This window comes from Daucus carota, chromosome 1 (genome assembly GCF_001625215.2).
Source record: "Daucus carota subsp. sativus chromosome 1, DH1 v3.0, whole genome shotgun sequence".
In the NCBI taxonomy this organism is placed as follows: Eukaryota; Viridiplantae; Streptophyta; class Magnoliopsida; order Apiales; family Apiaceae; genus Daucus; species Daucus carota.
The window spans coordinates 36,773,612-36,793,978 of NC_030381.2; the positions used below are offsets into that span (position 1 = coordinate 36,773,612).

General features: G+C 33.0%; 2 protein-coding genes across 2 annotated transcripts; one reads left to right on the forward strand and one right to left on the reverse strand.

Moving 5' to 3' along the window:
* Positions 1–1,574: 1,574 nt before the first annotated feature.
* On the reverse strand, positions 1,575–9,507 carry LOC108205379 (biotin carboxylase 1, chloroplastic). The gene is made up of 17 exons (XM_017375321.2): positions 9,346–9,507; positions 9,139–9,218; positions 8,139–8,464; positions 7,661–7,802; positions 7,186–7,284; positions 6,959–7,015; positions 6,345–6,416; positions 5,867–5,956; positions 5,463–5,522; positions 4,061–4,246; positions 3,869–3,961; positions 3,707–3,788; positions 3,358–3,464; positions 2,955–3,030; positions 2,532–2,578; positions 2,352–2,414; positions 1,575–1,867 (listed from the first exon to the last, which is right to left on the reverse strand). The coding sequence occupies exons 2-17, from the start codon at positions 9,202–9,204 to the stop codon at positions 1,811–1,813; spliced, it is 1,623 nt and encodes a 540-aa protein (XP_017230810.1). The 5' UTR covers positions 9,205–9,218; positions 9,346–9,507; the 3' UTR covers positions 1,575–1,810.
* Positions 9,508–12,692: 3,185 nt separating this feature from the next.
* On the forward strand, positions 12,693–18,371 carry LOC108224613 (mitochondrial import inner membrane translocase subunit TIM50). The gene is made up of 11 exons (XM_017399325.2): positions 12,693–12,843; positions 13,088–13,385; positions 14,197–14,285; positions 15,096–15,132; positions 15,973–16,034; positions 16,187–16,300; positions 16,393–16,497; positions 16,586–16,684; positions 17,001–17,157; positions 17,275–17,377; positions 18,072–18,371. Exons 1-11 carry the CDS (start codon positions 12,712–12,714, stop codon positions 18,115–18,117), a joined length of 1,242 nt encoding a protein of 413 aa, XP_017254814.1. The 5' UTR covers positions 12,693–12,711; the 3' UTR covers positions 18,118–18,371.
* Positions 18,372–20,367: the final 1,996 nt, after the last annotated feature.

The following is a 20,367-nucleotide window of genomic DNA, read 5'->3' on the forward strand; positions in this document are numbered from 1 at the left end:
TTTAAAAACAATAAAAAAGATGGTAGTATTTTTAAAAAAATAATTTTACAGATGAGTATTTTTAAAAAGATCCCAAATCTTATCATATACTACAACACCGCTTCCATCTACATATATACCGTCTTTAATTCAACTCCAATAATCATCATCATCTTTATTATCAACTGTGATATTGTTAAAGAATTATAGATACCAGATATAAATAAATTGGGATATCCATTCTCAAAAGGAATAATATAATGATATGTTTTACCATAATTTGAAAAAGTGATATTATTGTATATTTAAATATGTAAAGTTATGATATTTATCATTCTTTTTTAAAATTTTGAATAAGGCTGCTTTTGTTCGGGGCCAGTATAATTATCTAGTATCTTGAGTTTTCTATTTTGTGCACTATAAATTTTAATTCTGGTTATCGAATATTAGTTAGAATAGAATCGCTCAATCAACACTTTTTAAAATAAGAATGAACGACAAGTATTAAAGAGTGTTGGCCCCATATATCATAATTTAAAGTAATAATATCTCAAATATCACGCACCTGAAAATATGCCTAAAATACCATTCGTTAACGGCACATCGTTCAACATTTTGGTTTTATGGACAAAACGCTACATTGTTTCGTGTTAGAAGCATTTTATATTTAAAATTCAAAGAAAGCGCTACATCGTTAGACTCTTTTTATTTTTTTTTTTAAACATCAAGCAAAATGCTACATCATGTAACCTTTTATATTTACAACGTTACATGATGTTCCGTTTTCATTGAATAGACAAGACACTACTTAAATAGCTTTTATAAGTGATATTTTGGACTATTATTTTCATTTGTGATATACATTTGTCTTAGAATTTGTGGCGGTGAGGATCTTTTCTCATATTTAAAATACATCTCATAATATAATATGTCAGTTAGATTAAAAAAAAAAGTCTCACAACATTATCATATATTTGTATCGGTTATCATGTTAACATGACATTATTATCTAATTTTAAATTTTGAAATTATTCTCAACAGTTACATTTTTTTTAATAATCTGATTCATTGTTACCACTATATTTTTACATAAAAACTGATTTATTCATAAACTAGGATTTTTATTATTATTACAATATCAGTAAGTAAATGGCTCAGTCCAAGTAAACTCAGCTTATTTTGTAAACAGTGTTGTGTTTGATTAGGGTGAATGATTTTAAAAGAAATGAAATGAAAAATGAAGTATGTCATGGACAACTGTTAACAAATTTCATTTCTTCCTCCATTCCATTCCTTATATCATGTTTTAAATATCACATCTTCAATTTGAGATAAAATACTTCATTCTCTCGTCAGTTTCTTCTCAAATCTAAGTAATTTCGCACTCACCCAATTTTTTTCGAAATTTTCCTCCTATCTCTATTATATCTATTAGTTTCAAGTAATTTTACTCATTCCATTTCATTCTCTCCGCCCAAACACAACATACTTCCATTCTCCCCAACCAAACACAACATAGAAGGTCACATGATTAAAAAAAAATGTGCAGCTTAACTTAAAAAAATGCCAATGAAAAGCAATCACACAGTCGAAAAGACACAACTGAATACTTGTACGACCAAATGACAATATACAATCCAGGTATATATTAATTTTGATTAGCCAACCTCAGTTAATGTATAAAGATCAAAGGATTTTATTCTATTACAATGACAAATTGCAAAGGCAAAATTAATTGACTAAGGAAATTTTGCAAGGGAGCTGAGATCTCAGATCACAGTCCGAAATATGAGAAGTCATCTCAGCCTGCACAAAACATCTTTGTTCCTCTCTACGCCGAGGTGTTGACAATCTCTTTAGCTGGGGTAGCTGGTACAATGCCCAGGGGCTGCACATACAACAAAATAACAGTTAGCACCATATTATGTTCAGATTATTTCTGGATATGACCAATATTTTGCTGCAATGATAATGCCTTGTTACTGACTTAATTATACTCTCTAATGTATGATAAATATAATTTAATTTGATTTATTTAGCAATTGTATTATATGACTCATGTCATATTCTTTTCTTAATCAGACATGTATTAGGTACTTGTAAAATAAAAGCAAAATCCCGATAATAGATGTTTTTCTTTTTTAAAGAAACCATCTATGGCTGTTTACACCATGTGCACCATGTAGCTGAGATCATTAATGGAAGCTGGCAAAAGAATCAATTCTTTGTGTTGGGATTTTATATGGAAATAAATCATGTCACCGCTATTCGAAATAGAAGTATACATAGCCAAGTTAATCTAGATGCAAAATCAATATTCACTTCAGTATAAAGCTTCAGTCAGAAATTAGGTTTCAGGTTCAGTTCCTTACCGCAGCCAACTCATCTTCATGCTTTGGAATAAAAGCGGTATCAACTTTTCCATTTTTGAAGTCCTGAAACACAAACAAAGGTAAAAAAAGAAAAAAAAAAAAAACAAGTATATAAGTATTATACAACATTATGTATCAATTTTCCGTGGAACAACTTAATATCATTTATAAAAGCTTTACCTCAACTTCAAGGATAAGTTTATGGTATTCAATTGTTGTTGGAACACCTGTTAAGAAAGAAAGGGCATATGCTTAAATTGTTGGCAAGATTATATATAGATCCCAGCTGAAATTTAAGGAAACGCCACTCATAGTGATAGCGATGAAGCAGGAACACACTACCACAGACAAAGAAATGATACATTTGAGTTTATTTGAGTGTTGTGCACAATAAGAAGCTTTTGTAACATGCTGATTAATAATTGAAACAGCTATGCTGCGGGGATTGGTTAGGTACAACTTGAAGTTTAAACTAGTTTCTTACTAATATAAAAAGTATAAACCTAAACCTTATTTCAGTTGCAAGAATGTAGCAATTAAATGAGGAATGCAAATAAAATTTGGTGTCATATATGGCTGCCCGCGGATTATGCGAAAGCTTACCGACAATGATAGTGTCATCAAGAGCCCTTTTCATGCGTTCGATTGCCCTTTCTCTTGTTGGAGCCCACACAATAAGCTGAAAGAAGTTGGTTTCATAATTAGAGCTCTTTAACTCTTTAATCTTTTGAGAGAGAGAGAGAGAAGATCAAATGAATAATATATGCTTTTCCAGCAGTGAAAATATTCGTAGCCATGGCTCCATGCATACAATACTAATAACTACCGACTTTCAAAAACAACCAATTACATTTGATTTGTGATCCTTGACAATATCTAGGTATCAATCTACAATACGACTTGCATTTCCATTTATATTGCCCATACAATTTTAAGATATTAAAAGAAAGACATTAAATTATGAAATAAAAGGGAAAAGGGAAAAAGGCAAAAAAGAAGTGCATACCTTTCCAAGTAGAGAATCATAGCTTGGTGGAACTACGTAATCTGGATAAACATGGCTATCCATCCTCACAAATGGACCTCCAGATGGCAAGTATGCTGTTATTCTCCCTGAAATTCAATACAGGAATGAGCATTATTTCCAAGTACTTTATAGAACATAACAAAACCTAGCTTACTGCAATCTTCTTCTAGGTGTTTCCACTACTATCATGATATTGTTAGTTTATCATAAAACTAAAGAGGCAGTGATATATGTACCAGCAAATGAAACGCAACAATCTTGCAAATGTATAATATCTACGAGAAACTAGGTAAATCATACATCGAACATTTAGGTCAGCATAATTTACCTGGTCCAGGTCTGAAATTCTTGAAAGCATCTTCTGCATTAATACGACATTCAATTGAATGTCCTCTGAGCACAATATCTTCCTGAAAAAAAATTATATATATAAGCAAGTGAATATGATGATTTGTGATTCATTCCAGATCAAGGTCAAATTATATAATACCTGTTTGTAACGAAGTTTCTCTCCTCTAGCAACCCGGATTTGTTCTTCAATTAGGTCAACAGAAGAGATCATTTCTGTCACAGGATGCTCCACCTAAATAATGTCAAACATCACATTTTAATTGCGTAGTTCGCAACAAAAACTCTAGGTCTAAAAAACCAGAGAATATAAGTTAGCAGCTTTCTCTTTTACCTGGATTCTAGTGTTCATTTCCATGAAGTAAAATGAACCTCTTTCATCCAAAAGGAACTCAATAGTACCAACGCCAATATAACCTATCGATGCTGCAGCTGCAACTGCTGCATCACCCATGGCTTTCCTCAACTCAGGTGTTAGTGCAGGGGATGGTGCTTCTTCAAGCAACTTCTGATTCCTCCTCTGCATAACCAATTCATTACAAATCGAAGTTACCACTCCATAAAGAGCATGTAATATTCTTTTCAAAAATTATTTAAAGGTAAAGAGCACATTTGATTTCGAGAAAAAATAGACATTGAGCTTCGATTGCACCTAATCGTTTGAGCTAACATCACAATGTTACATCTCCTTTTAGGGTTTTTTAACATACTAAAACTCACGTTCAATTGAAGATTTGATATTCGACACCTACAGCAATCTTCATCAAACCAGCTCTAAAGAACCAAACATCGATATATTATAGGCTTGCCAGATAAGAATATTTTAATGTGACAAATCAGGCCAAGTTAATTAGATAAGCTAGTTCTTCTGAGTTCTGACCAGAGTTATTAAAGGCACGCTTAATTGCACGATTAATGGCGCTTTGCGCTTAGGCGCAAGATGTGTGATTCAATTATTAGCGATTTTATGCGATTATGGAATCAGAGGACGCTTAAGCACTAAAATGCGCTCAAGGTTAGTCATAGACAAATATACCCTTAAAAAGTAAAATTAAAGAAAACCCTATCTTCAAGTCTTGCACATAAAAGAGGCGGCTCTACATCAATTCTCTACGACTCTGACATCTCCAAATCTCTCAGCCTCCATCAACAAGTCTCTTACTCTCTTTTAACACATACACACACATAACTTGTGACAAAGTGCCACCTCATATACCAGTTAATATAAAAGAGTTTATGGGAAAGAAAAAAGAGGTGAAGAATACTCATAATTTTAAACAAGAAACAATTCAAGAGGATCATGAAGAATCTGAATTTGGAGCAAGTACTCAATATAGCCAGTTCTATTCAGGTTATTTCAGCAACTATAAAAGACAGAGGAAAGATAATTGTGCACAACATCGTTAATTGTTGCCTTATTATTGATAATTCTGTTATATTAGAATTTAGACACGCTCTTCTATGTTTGAAAGTTAAGAATTTAATAATATAATTTTTTTTTAAATCTGTGATCTTTTTTTCGACTAAAAAGCGGGCTATTAATGGTGGAGTCGCGCTTCAAAACTAAGTCCTGCGCTTTTTAAGATTTTGCGCCTTAAACAACACTGGTTCTGACTAGATCATTTGATTTGTTCCCCGTGCATCCACAGAAACCCAAGACATCAATAAATTATATTATATGCATGATGATAATTATCGACATGAAAGACTAAACAGGTATGTGCAACCATATGTACCTGAATACTGCAATCACGCTCTCCAAAGTGCACAACATTACCAAACTTGTCTGCAAGAACCTGTATGTCCAAGTTTAGAAGCGAATCACAGATAGCAAACATATGAAATGACATACAAACCCAAACCGGTAGGTATGAAAAGAAGACATTCTGTTGTGCTTTTTTGATATGTAATTATTACCATTTACCAATAAAAATATCTGCAACTATTAAAGCCTGAAACCAACTAAAATAAAAATATCTGCAACTATTAAAACTTGCATCTGTACTACAATGTGATTCTTTAATTAACCTCCTCCATTGTTACTAAAGAGACGAATTGCCAATTCATGAAAGTATAGAGCAAGATGCAGACTGCCAAAATTCACCGAGAAAAGCTTGTAATATAAAGTACAGGCATATACCTGGAATTCAATGTGCCTGGGATTTTGGACATACTTTTCAAGATAAACACCATCATTTCCAAAGGCAGCTGCAGCCTCACTTTTAGCTGCCTGTCGAGGCAACAAAATTTAGTGAGAAAAACTTCATCCTCAATCAAATATTTTATAAGCTCATCGTGCATGTTTGAAACATTCATTAATGGCAACATACATCAGTTTAGATTTTACCATATATACTTATTACGAGATTTTACCATACATACTTATTATGAACAATAAAGTACACAATCAATATATATAGAGAGAGAACTAAAAGGGCTGTGTGACATAATACTCAATATATTGCTCTCTTACTAATGGTACATCTGTGCATATATAAGATACGAATTAAAGTGTTTATGATTCTAAGGGACTCATGAGACGAGCCTTTCTATAGCCATTTGCTATGTACAAATACAGAAAGAGGACCATATGAGAGAGAATAAAGTATGAAAAGGACCTGTAATAACTTTACAAACTCCTCAGGTTCTTTGGCAAGACGCATTCCACGTCCACCGCCACCAGCTGTTGCCTTCAAAACATTTAGCGGCCATAAGTTAATACAAATATATTTCCTTGATATTCTTTGTGAAATACACCCTTTCTTTAAAAGTAACAGCATACATGTCTCTAACTACTTAAAATTTGGAAGTATATCATAACTTTACAGCCTTATGTCCATTTATAGTATCCAATGACGAACCAGATAGGCACTTCACAAAATTACATACAAAATTTTCAGTTCTTATTTTAGTCCATTAATAAGATTTGATTTTCCAGAATTGGTCAAACACAAAAAGTGCATATATACCATACATATATTCACTATGACCGCGTAAGTAGAAACTCTCACAGTTAAACCATTTTAATACTGTTTTGCATACAAACAGATAGATCTAAACTTAATTCAACTACTTCTACGGTAATGCATTAAATTTGTGGATATCTGTGCAGTTAATAATTTGCATATTTTTTGTAAAAAATATAACGGAGGTTTTATGAATATGTTGTGCATGTTGCAACTGAATGTAGTTTGGGCATTGCATATGTGATTAAAAATTATGACAAAATTACCTTGATCATCACGGGATATCCAATCTGATCAGCAACCCTAATAGCCTCTTCGGTGTTCTGTGAACGTAGAAATAATTAAGAAAATCAATACCGAAGTGTGAGCATTACTACAGAGGAATCAATTTCCCAAGTTACACCAACATAAGAGTGATGTCCAGATGCTATTAGAACCTTCTGGAAATATTATACGTCTGTGCAAAAAAAATAATGAGAGCCAAGACACATACCGGTAGTAATCCATCACTTCCTGGTACAGTTGGAACACCAGCATTCTTCATTGTTTCCCTGGCAGTAGATTTGTCACCCATGACTCGTATACTGTCAGGCTGCAAAATAATGCCAGAAAATTAACATGATATAACCATGCATCTCGTGAAGCTATATATGCTAGAAATACAAATGTAATTTAAACCACAATTCATCACCTGACATGTACATTAGAAGTAGGCAAGGGCAGAAACAATATTAAATATGACTTGTGTTCAATAACATCTCAATAAATATACGAGCAATGGGCCTAATTGCACCTTGCAGAGTAGAAGGTTATGTCCTTATTTAATCAAGATGTTTGCATATATTTAAGAGTTACTGTTCCATTGAAGGTAAACCATAAACTTCATCTGCCAATAAGATTTTCCTTGCACGTATATAATTAAAAAGATAAAACAGTATGCACAAAGACAGTCTGGGATAAGTTCTTACATTGGGTCCAATGAAGTTGATCCCATGCTCTCTGCACATCTCGACAAAGTTTGCATTCTCAGAAAGGAAGCCATATCCAGGATGAAGCATTGTACATCCGCGGCTAATAGCAGCAGACAGCACATTTTGGACCACTAAATACCTACAAGAAAGGCAGAAAATGATCTCCTTTGTGTCAGACATGCATGCTTAGATACAGACCACTCGGACGCTGAAGTATCATGTCCACCAACAAAGGATTAAGGATGTAAAGTAGTAAATTAATTTCTATTAATATTTGTTTGTAGAAAGACTAAAGACAACTGAAAGCTGAGCAGCAATCTCTATTTTCTACATCCATGCTTCTTCTACCATAGATCCTTCTCATTCTTGATGACCACTTCTGCTTCTTACAACAAACCATACCGTACAAGTTTTTGCACCTAGGACTTGATAATTGTAAAGAAAACAACTCATAAGATGACAGTCAATAACTTACGATTGACTGCTTGGTGCTTCACCAATGCACACTGATTCATCAGCCAATTTCACATGAAGTGCATCCTTATCAATAGTCGAGTAAACAGCAACGCATGGTATCCCCATTTCATGAGCAGTACGTATAACACGAACAGCAATCTCTCCTCTATTTGCCACCAGAATTTTATCACCCTGACAAGTAACAGAAAGAGCACCGCCGCGTTTCCCAGATTTACGACTAACCTGAGAAGCCTGAGCTCTCTGCCTAGGAAACTTCACTTTACTTCCCACCATAAAACTACAATTAGAGCTTTTAATCCCAGAAGCACTCCCCATAAATAAACCCTGCATCATTAAGTTACAATAGCAACTCACTTCAGCATTACTAATTCATTACTTAATAATCAAAATCAAAACAATCTGTTATAAGTGAAGCAATTCAAATTTAACTCAATAACCAACATGTTGTGAATAACAAAATAATGGTCAAGTGCATATTTGATGTCTAAAGTTCGCCAAATTGCAGGACAACAGTACTTCATTAGGCAAAATCATCATTCCTCTTCAATAAAATAAGTTCGATGACTTAAAGCCAAGTAATGAAAGAAATTTCACTAGTCCAGTACTTTCTCCACTGCCATAAGTGTGATCAAGCACCACATATTACATAATTTACAAATAACACTCACACACACATGTCGGAATGGTAATGTTAGATAAACTTCAGTTAAATGATTCAATTTCGAACCAGAAATGAAACTGTCAGTAACTCTCCGACACAATAAGCTTGATCAAGCCCACAATGAACTAAATCAATTAATATTAAACAATAATATACGCACACATAGATAGAGAGCGAGGGGGAAAGAGGGGGGAGGGGGAGAGGGAGGGAGAGAGAGAGAGAGAGAGAGAGAGAGAGGGAGGGAGGGAGAGGGAGAGGGAGAGAGAGAGGGGGGGAGATAGGGAGAGAGAGAGAGAGAGAGAGAGAGAGAGAGAGAGAGAGAGAGAGAGAGGCTCACAGGAGCTGGAGAGTAAACAGGTTTGGTGACGGAATTACTACAGAAAGCCATAGCAGCAGAGTCCATTTCCGAATCAAATGCTAGAGAGATTAAAATTAAAATTCAGTTAGTTTCGGCAAATCTGAAAAATGTAATGGAGAGTGAAGAGATATAATGCGAGCAGATCTATAGACACAAGAGTTGTATGTATATAATTGCTGGACATACCTTGTAAATGTAGCCAAGAGTGAGAGGGGAGAGAGAGCCAGAGAGGTGTTTAAGAAGAAATTGAGAGAGAGCGTCGATGAAAACGAGGGAGATTGCGGATTTAATTGTTTTCTCCGCCTAGCATAACACTTTGGATTAATTTCGTGTTTGCACCCTCGCTTTCATAGTTTTATGAGTCGAGTTAATTGTTTCTTTCATTTTTTACGATTCTTTCCCACTGACGATATTTTTATATCATGTTGATGAAATATTTATATATGTTATTGTAATAATAACTATATAAACACATATTTTAAATTTTTCACAAATTCATAACTCCCACAATATTATATCATTTATCATTTAAAAAGGAACTCCATCTCTAATAGAATGTGGAGCGAATACAATTTATTTCATTGAAGACCACATTCTTAAAAAATAATTATACATGATTAAAAGTCTCGCAATGTGTTATTCATATTCGCTGAAGTATATATATTTGAGATGAATGCTCATCACTATCTCGCTCTAGTATATATATTTGAGATGAATGCTCATCGCTATCGGGATTCAAGCGTTAATCATTACACGAAAAGCAACTACTTTTTTCCTGGAAAAAAAAAGCAAGTACTTTTGACGTAGTGGCAAGTATTTGGATACCAGTAAGTGATATCGGAGCAAGTCACATGTTTGAATTCCAGTACAGACTTCTCCATGAATAGGTGCTTTTGATATAGTCGGAAGCGTCTCGTTCCTACCAATCACTGCTATATTTACGTAATTGCAAGTGTAATTCGGACTCTATCCCAAATGCCAAGATCCTAACTTAATTATGAAGTCCATAATGTGTTTCAAAAGATATTGCTCGTACATGAAATTTTTTGATAATTATATGTCCGACATGATCCTTGCAAGTTGCCATACTTGCATTCACGTACATATCCTTGGCAATGTAACACTATATTTGTTTACTCATATATTTTTTTTTTTGACAAACAAAGTGAATTTATTAACTTGCATCAACCAAAATTACAGACTTAATTCCAATAAGAACCCCATCGAAAATCCGATTTGGAAAAGAAATGCAAAAACACAAATCACAATCCGGACAAATCTCCCTGAGCTGACACTACAACCTGAATTGAAACATAAAACGAGTTAAGCAAATAATCGTTTATGTTTTCAGACTGTTTAACATCATGAATTTCGAAATTCATTGAATGAAAAAAAGATTAAAATGACTTCCGGATCGATCAAACCTGCACCAATCCTGTAACTAGTAATATCACAAATGACCTTCACATACGCACCACCTGTAGCCCATTGTTCAGAAGCACCCCAATGTTCAGAAGCACCCAAACTATCTACATGCCGAAAATCAGCTATAGACAAGCCGAGGGTGAAAGATCTCATAAGATGAACAAATTTTAGTTGTGAAAAGTAAGCTCTTGCAATATCCGACACCAGCCCAAATCCAATGCGCAAAATACAGATCTCCCATAAAACCACATGAATCATTTTCAAACTAGTTAGGAACAAAACATAAACCAGCAACATCCCAATAAAAATCGTAACAAGCCAGACACACGCCAATAGGCGAGACTAAAACCAAAAATTCAAAAATCTCTCAATGATACCAAATCTTTGTATGATATTAAGGAGGAGGATTTGAATCTAAAGGTATTTTATTTGTGGAGTCGCACTCAAAACCAAAATAGATCTGAGAAATAAATTTCAAATAATTGGCTTTGGTTCGATTTTACTGAAAAACTGGAATAAAAAAAGTTTAGATGAATGAGATGAGACTGGAGGATGGTTTAATGGGGGAAACTAAGTTGTAGATGGAGAAAAAGGGCGGTGGCCCGCGGCTATGGTGACATAGAGGAGTCGACTCTCATTCAGCGCGTGTTTCGGATTCATTACAAACTTACGAGAATTGTTTACTCGTATATTATTTTAATTTGTTTACTCATATATTATACTCTTTGATTTTGAAAGTTCAAAGAGTATTTAGTTCTCCATCTATGCAAATTGCACTGAAGAACTAGGGATAATTATTATGTCATATTCTTGACGTAGTTGTATTTAACAATGTTCAATTTTACATTATTAATTTAAATCAACCATTTGTTTTACGGAAGTAGAAGCTGCTTCTGGTTTTTGCTTTTCTTGACCCGTTTATGTAAATAAGAAGAAGCACTTTTTAAAAAGCCGAGAATGCTAATTTCTCTCTCACAGCTTCTTCTCCAAACACTTTACTAACTTATTTACTTCTCATTTTTAATCACTTCTTTATTTTAAGTAAGAAGTCAGTCACTTTTTTTAAGTTTGCCCAAGTCCCTAAATCGACAGAGACATGGTTAATAAATAAATACTTATGACTTATGAATATATTTTTATATACGAGATTCGGTACTTAAGACATCTATTAAGTATAATTTTTTTTCTTTACGCAAATTTAGATCTTAAAGAAAAAAATACCAGAATCTTCCACCCATAAAAAAATAAAGACACAAGTATAAGAACACGTTAGTGTGAATAAATTTTAATTAACATGCTATACAGGTTAAATCGTAATATAATATAAACTTATTTGCTTATTAGAATTTTTTGTTTGAGTTTTTTGAGTTATTAGATATTAGATATATAATAATATTATGATAAATTGTTAGAATAATTCTGTATTAAATTATTATAAGCGACTTATTTAATTGTTATTTTAATATTTTTAAATTATCGTTCATTCTGTATTATTAAAAAATATTATAAAATTAGAAAAATATATAAATAATCGATAAAATCTATAAATTCTGTTAACACTGACACAATATGAATGAACATATAAAAAGAACACAAATCATATTCAAAAAATCAAAATATCATAATTTATTTTGTTTTCTGCAATTATTAATTACCAAAACAAGAAAAAGCCATGTGATTTTTATTGTTTTTTTTTTTAAAGAATGCCATTTTTACATCATAATTCATACATGATACGCATTTGGGTCCAGGTAAGAGCATCTCCAACGGTGTTGGCTATAATCGTTGGCTAAATTGGACCTGTAAGACATTATGTAAAATTTGCTGAACCTGTAACACATTTTGCTTCAATGATATTGGCTATACTGGTTGGCTATAATTTAAAAAAAGTATGTTATTAATATTTTAGATTGTTAAAATAGAATATATCAGTTTAATACAGTAATAAATGATGTGTAATCTTCCTACAGATTTCTTACAGACCTGTAAAGGTTCGACAAATATAGCCATCCATAGGAGGTTGGCTAAAATTATAGACAACAGATTAGTGTGGTTGGAGTGCTATTTTTGGCTTTTTTTTTTTTTATTATTTTGGAATGCAACTCATTTTATAACCGAGGGTTTTGTATGGTTGGAGATGCTCTAACTCCCCCCCTTCTAAATCCCCTTCCCAAAACCCTACCTAAAACGCATAACCTTTCCATCAATCACCGCCGATCTACCATCTCCGACCAATCCTCGCCGGAATTCCAACTTCAGGTACTCTCTATATTATCATGCACTCACCTCTCAGTGTTCTCACACTTCTTCACACGCAATTCTCATTTCTAGCTGCCTAATTATATTTAATTATATCAAATCATAAAATTTTATGGTTTTGCAATTTTCCTTTATAAGAAGGAACAATTTAGTGATACAATGTATTTAATTATGTTTATAAGCTTATTGCGATTCATATCGAGTATTTGCAAGTTAAATTGAAGGAAATTATTCAATTATGCAGTTGTTAGACAGAGGAATTAAGGAGAAGTCAGAGGCAGCAATGTCTGCGATAGTTAGAGCTCGGTTAATCTCGTCGATGTTAAAGAGAAATTGTAATCGATGCTTTTCCGCAACTGTCAATGCTCCCAAAGAACAGATTGTTTCATCGTCATCGACGGTTTTGAATGAACAAGTAGCTGATCAAGTACCACCCCCACAATCACCTCCTAAGAAAGCCGGATTTGCAACGAGGCTTCTTAAGTACGGTCTAATTGCTTCGGTTACGGGAGCTCTGGCTACAGCTGGCTATGCAACATATGGTACTTATGCCTCTTTGTATAGAAATTTGAGATTCTAAACTATTACACTGCTTCGTGTTTGGTGCTGTTGTATTTATGACTCATTTCCATTTTTGTGCGATATGTGATTGTTATGATATGTTACTTTACTTTGCCCGAAGTTACTATTATTTGACCAACAAATTATATATTCTGAGAATAGGAAGACAATAATTTTACCTGAAAGCTTACTTCATTATAGTAACTAAAATATAAAAATAAACTTTGTATTTAGTAACCCCCTCCGTTTTGTAAAATATAATCATGTGGGCCATATATTGTATGTGAATACTTTTGTATGGTGCTCTCAGTATGGGTTGAACTTGAACATTATTGGGTAGCGAAAAAGATGTCTTGAACATTCAATATTAGTTGTCTTTGTATTCCTAATCTACTCTATGAGATGCTGAATTCTGGGAGTACACTATTTTTTTTTTTGTTAACCGATGCAACCTACCATATCTCATAGAAGAAAGTGTATTTAACATTTTTGAGAGTTTTGTCACTAAAAGAGACAATATAAATGACATTGATGAAAAACTAGCCTCTTTACTATAGAAGAATTTACTAGAATATATAGATGCTGCTTGCCACACTTTGTTTTTACCCTTGTGTTAACAGCTATATTAGGGTAACATGCCTAATATGTGTGCTAGTATTTGGTCATTTGCAGAGAAACTTTACCTGCCTTGTATCTATATCTTTTACCAGTCACCTCGAAAGATAATCAACCTCTTTCATTGCTTTTTTTGATATGAAATCATCAAAACTTCTTTTCCTTAATATATTCCAGCATATACTGTTGATGAAATTGATGAGAAGACCAAATCCTTTCGCGCTTCTGCAAACGTTGCTCGTCAAGATGATGGATCAATACTTAGTGTGAGTATACTTTCTATATTGTTAGTTTGGTACAGTCTTCAGCAATATGAACACCAGTAAAGCGGTAAAAACACGTGTTGATATATACTTATCATTTAATAGATTATACCTGTACACGCAGGATGCACTCCTCTATGCTCATGAAACAGTAGCCTATAGGCTATCACTTTTACAGAAAAATTAAAATAGTCTGCCAGTTTTAAATTTTCTTCAAACGGAAATTAAGGACATGAAATGGTTGCTGGGCTGCTATTACAAATTTTTTTACATGTCACGGAAAAGATTAAGTAGATTTTTTAAGCTGAGAGTATTCACATTTTTGTTTTGTTCCCCAATCTGAGCTCTACCTATTAGCATTACATGTAGTTCAGAAAAGTAAGAGAGGCCTTCTTGTATTGATAGTTCTTCGTTGTCAATGTGAGATTGCAATGTTTCCTGCTCTATTTTTTGTAATCTAAAAGAACAATATGGCCCATATAGGTTAGAGTCATATTGGTTTTTATGATAGAGACAGATTAATACGAAAATGAGGCAATGAAAGTTTGGAAGGAAAATGTTTTATTTCCTTCTTGTTTCATGCTCAAGCATTTAATACTCGAGAAATGCCTTATTAATTCCTTAATTTAAGGAGTAACTATTTTCCTACTATATTTTGATGTAATTTTGTATCAAGAATATTCTGATATTATTGTGTTATGTGGAATATTCTGATTTAATTCTATTTATTTCTTGAGTTACAACGAAACCCTAATTATAGTAATTAGAATCTTGGTTGATTATATATTTATTAGATGTCACATTTGTTTGCAGAAATTTCAAGCAATTATTCAGTCAGCTGCAGTCACAGGTGAGAATGTTATGGTACATTAAACTAATATTTAAGTAAGCAAATTGCAAATTTTGGCAATGCTTTGATTTCACATTTTGTTTCCTATTTCTACTTAATATGTCTGCATTAATATGAATATATGAAAATGTCAAACTTTGGGCTATGTGTGTGTTTGTGTGTGTGTGTGTGATTTATTGGATTTAAAAATTAATGTTTACAGTATGTAAGCAAAAATATACTAGCATTGAACTGATTTTATAAGCTCTTAGCACAGTGGTACATTTGGTACCTTTCACTAGAAGTTTATTGCTAATTTTTAGCAAAGTTAAATGTAGCCTGCCAGTTCAGTAGTCAAGAGAATTCAGAACCAACCATCAATGGTTGTCTGCACACTTTTATCTTTTATGAGTAGTTTCAAATCTATTTTTATGTTGCACAATGCCGAAATCAGAGGCTTATTTACACAAGCACATATATGGAATCAAGTTCTTAAACATTTTTATCTTGTTATATTGAACTACAGCACCTATATTGGCACGTGTGTGATAAAAACTTGCCACAGTTTGCATGATACACACACTCTGCAGCCATTAGGGAAGACTGCATGCGGATTTCACTTTACATGGCAAATCATATTAAGATCTATACTATATCAAGAGGCATCGTGGTTGAATTCTTATTCTTTGTTTATGAGTAAGAGATATGTGATTAAAATTGACCTAACCATTTTGTGCAAGACGTACTGACTTCATATATTTTTCAAAATGTGTCGACTTACCTGTCGTCTGTAATAGTTTAAGTTTTTAACATTTTGGTATTTTATTATAACTTGCATAATTTGTTTCTGTAATATCTCAGTACCTGCCAATTTACTCGAGCTTTACATAGACGGAAGGAGGTCAATTGAAGAACAAGTTCGGGTTGTTACTGAATTTCTATGATCATTCTTTGCTTGCTCTGTTAGTCTATAATCTGCCTGATTTAAATGTAATAAGGATTTCAGATTATGGTGATTGCAATTTGGCTGCCTTAATGTTTTCATTCCACTTAACGATATCTTATTTCTTTTCAGGGGTTTACTGAACCATCTTCTGAAAAGCTTCTTCCAGATTTGCATCCCATGGAGCAGAATGCATTTACCCTAGTACTGGATCTGAACGAGACATTAATATACTCTGACTGGAAGGTACAAGGTTTATTAAACATGATGTAATTGATATATGCTTTATTTTATTTTGGGCCTTCTACTCTTTTTCATTTTGGAATCTGTGCATGAAGCGTGACAGAGGTTGGCGAACATTTAAAAGACCTGGAGTTGATGCCTTTCTGGAACATTTAGCTAAATTTTATGAAATAGTAGTATACTCCGACCAGCTAAATATGGTATGTTGAAACAAATCCTATATGCTGTGATTATTTTGTTTTTGTTTTATGTATCAATGACATAACTGGCAATATTTGGCAAGTGCAGTACGTTGATCCATCTGTTGAGAGGTTGGACCCAAACCACTACATAAGATTTAAGCTGTCGAGGTCAGCTACTAAATATCAAAACCAGAAGCATTATAGAGTAAGTATGTTTTATACATTCATTTGATTTCTCCGTTGCACGTTAATTTCTATAGGAAATTTATAAAAAAATAATCAAGAATGATCAACCAATTTACATATTTGATGCCACAATTATTAGATCATGGACTTATCTATGCGCTTGTTGTAGTTGAAGAAAATTAGGCTTTTATTGAACTAATTACAGCTTAGCCTTTGCAAGACTTGTTGTATTGTTCCATTTGAAAATCTGTGTGTTTTATGCACTCAACTCAATTCACTGTACTACTTGCATTGTATGAATATCATGCTAGTAAAATAGTGCCCTTTTTTGGTAGGACCTCTCAATGCTAAATAGGGATCCATCGCGGATCCTCTATTTGAGTGGTAATGCACTTGAGACTAGCCTTCAGCCAGAAAATTGTGTACCTATAAAGCCATGGAAGGGTGAAACAGATGATACAGCACTCCTGGATATCATTCCATTCCTTGAATGTAAGTTATGCCAGAAATCGATTTGAAATAAAACTTATGTCTGTTTCTCTCTGTGATCATATTTAGTCGACCATGTGACTTTGCAAAAACTTCATCAATTGCCTGATTTGGGTGCAGATGTTGCTACACACAGACCAGCTGATATTCGCCCAGTTCTAGCTTCATATAAAGGTCATGATATAGCTAAAGAGTTCATTGAGCGTTCGAAGGAGGTTCAGAAGTAAGTCTTTTGCCTGTATATGTATCAGCTAGTGATTAATGCTTAGAAAACTGGCCAGTTAGTCTTTCACTTTCTTGTGGTAGTTTAACCACAGTTTTAGTTTTGTTGATTCTGGAGCCTTTAATTTGTACATGCAACTGTTCCCAGTTCTCATGTGTAAATTGATAATTTTGAGCTGCAGAGAATGTATCGTCTCCAAAATTAGTGTTATAAAATGGTGTACTGGTGATTTTCCTCTGAAGCCTGTTAAAATATTCGGTTAATAATAATTAGTGGTTTTCTTACCCTTGTAACAGCCCGGAATTGAAAGATTATATATACAGTTGGTAGGTCTAACAACTTGAGATAGACTTGTACTTGTTAGTCACTCATGACAACTTATCTTACTTATTGGATCACAAAGATGAGGCTTTGTATTCGAGGTATTGTTAACAGCCCAAACCATGTAACTACTTTATTGAGACACAATAGTGTAAGATTTGTTTTGGCCTTGTGGTTTTACGATACAGAAGAAAGGTTTTTTTTCTTTATGAAAATTTAAGGGAGAAGGATACAGGGGTTCTAATAATTTTAGCTCTTTGATTTGCTTAAAATCTTCCCTTGGAGCGTTCTCCTGAAAGTTTTATTATTTATGTTCATGTTCGTGAAAGGTTTTGAATGTTGATGCTTGACATTTATCTTTTCTACAATGCAGAAAAATGCAGGAGCAAAAGCAACAGGGACGGCTTTGGCGGCGGTAAAACCAATCGATATAAAATGGTTTACTTTTGAGGTGTCAAAAACAAAAGATGAAGAATCATTCAAGTTTTTTCTTTTGGAGGGCAGAATTTTGATCAACAATGCAGGTTACGAAACATTAGGAAATTATAAATCAGTAATCTTACTTTTCTAGGCTATTTGTGTTCCTGGTAACACTTATATAGTTATATGTTTGTGATTGAATCTTTAATAGTTCTAGCCGGGCATAAATGCATGTGTTGAATTTTATACTCAATTATATCAGTGTTTAAAGAGGTGGGCTGTGGTTATTCTTAGAAATCATCCTGTGGACTCTCGGCATATATAAACCATGCTATGATTAACCAATAACTATGAATACTCTACTCATTAGTGAGTAGTGATTATTAGTTTGCGGAAAATGTTAGATATCCTCAAACTTTTGCCAAATCTTAGTTATACATACATTTTGATTGGTTTTGATTCTTAACTCCTAAGGGGCCGTTTGGTTATGGGTAACTAACAAAGGGAAAGGGAAACAATCAGTTTCATTCTCTTTGTTATTGTTTGTTTTATGGAATCTGTCGTTCCCTTTCCCCTCTTTTGGTTTTAGGTTTACCCCAAATCCCTCCTACTCCATTCCCCACCCCCCATCAAGTATTTTCTTTCCCTTTCTTGTTTCTTTTTTTTTTTTTTTTTAATTTTCGTTTATAATTTATTTCAAAAGTCAATAACATTAGAAAATAATATGTAAAATAGTTTTGAAGATCAAAAATAAATTTTAATTTAGTTTTTACATATTAAAAATAATTTTAATGTAATTTACAAGTCAAGATATTTATAAATTAATGAAAATTTTAAATAATAAAATATATCAAATTATAAATGTAAATATATTTGACTCTTTTAAAATTAATTAATATTTAAAAATAAAATATAGGAATAATAATATAATTTTTCATTCCGTTTCCGGATCAAAACCAAACAGGTAATACAATTCAGCATCATTCCTTTCCTTTCTCTTCGTTTCCTTTTCTGAGTTCCATTCCGTTTCCTTGAGTCGAACCAAACGGCCCCTAAATACTAATGATGTGATTATCTTATATACTTTCTCCATCCCATTTTAAGTGTCCACTTTGCCAAAAAAAAATTTCCCAAAATATGTGTCATACTCTTTGACCCATGTAAACTTTATACCTTTTCCAATATAGTATTAAATACAACCAACAAGCCCCTCATAAATATATTGAGAGAGATTATGAATGTATAATGTAATTTGAAGTGAAGAAAGGTCCAATATAGAGTAATTAATGAGGTGCGTAATTAATATGTATGGAAACTATGCTGATTAGCATTGGGAAGATAATGACCAAAACATTACATAAAATGTTTCTTAATATGTGTGAAATTGGCAAAGTGGACACTTAAAAGGGATGGAGGGAGTACATGCAAATAAATCTCTCAATTAAAATGAGCTAAACCATTAGTTGAAGACATTGATTTTGGGTGGCTACTTAATTATGTTACTCCCTCCGTCCCCTTTTACTTGTCCCTTTTGAAAAAATAACACATCTTAAGAAAATGTTAGTTGGATATCTTGTTTTCATACATATCCCTAATAAATGTAATGAATTAGATAGAGTTGTGTGTATATATATGCTAGTCAAACATTGGAAGTTGTTATTTTTTGAAAAAACATACAAAAAGTTGCTTTGAAAAGAGAAGTGGACAAGTAATTTGGGACAAATATTTTTTTCAAAGTGGACATGTAAAAGGGGATGGAGGGAGTATTACTCTATATGTCATGAAAATCTAAATTTAATTTAATACCACATCCTTTTGACCTATTTGACTTTGAACACAATTTAAGTTGTGTTGAATGTATAACCACGTAGTATTTTATAATTTCTTTTAAATAAAAATTTAAGCATGAAATTTTTATTTATAAAAAAATTAACAAAGTAAATTACAAAAACTGAAGGTGATTATTGCAGTTTAAATGGGGTTTCGAGGTTATAATAATATTGGTATACATTTTGAATACTACTTAAACTGTACCCAATCCTAATCTCAATTTTAGGTTTGATATTTTCTTATTAATACTTATCTGGCTATCATCTTGTCTTATTTTTTCATCGTTTGCTGATATCTTATACGCACACAAACACCAAACTTGTACCCATACAACTTCCATACACGTCTCTTTATTAATTTGCTTCAGATGCTCTTCCAAATAGTGGAAACGTATCAAGTACGTATTAAAGTATCAACAG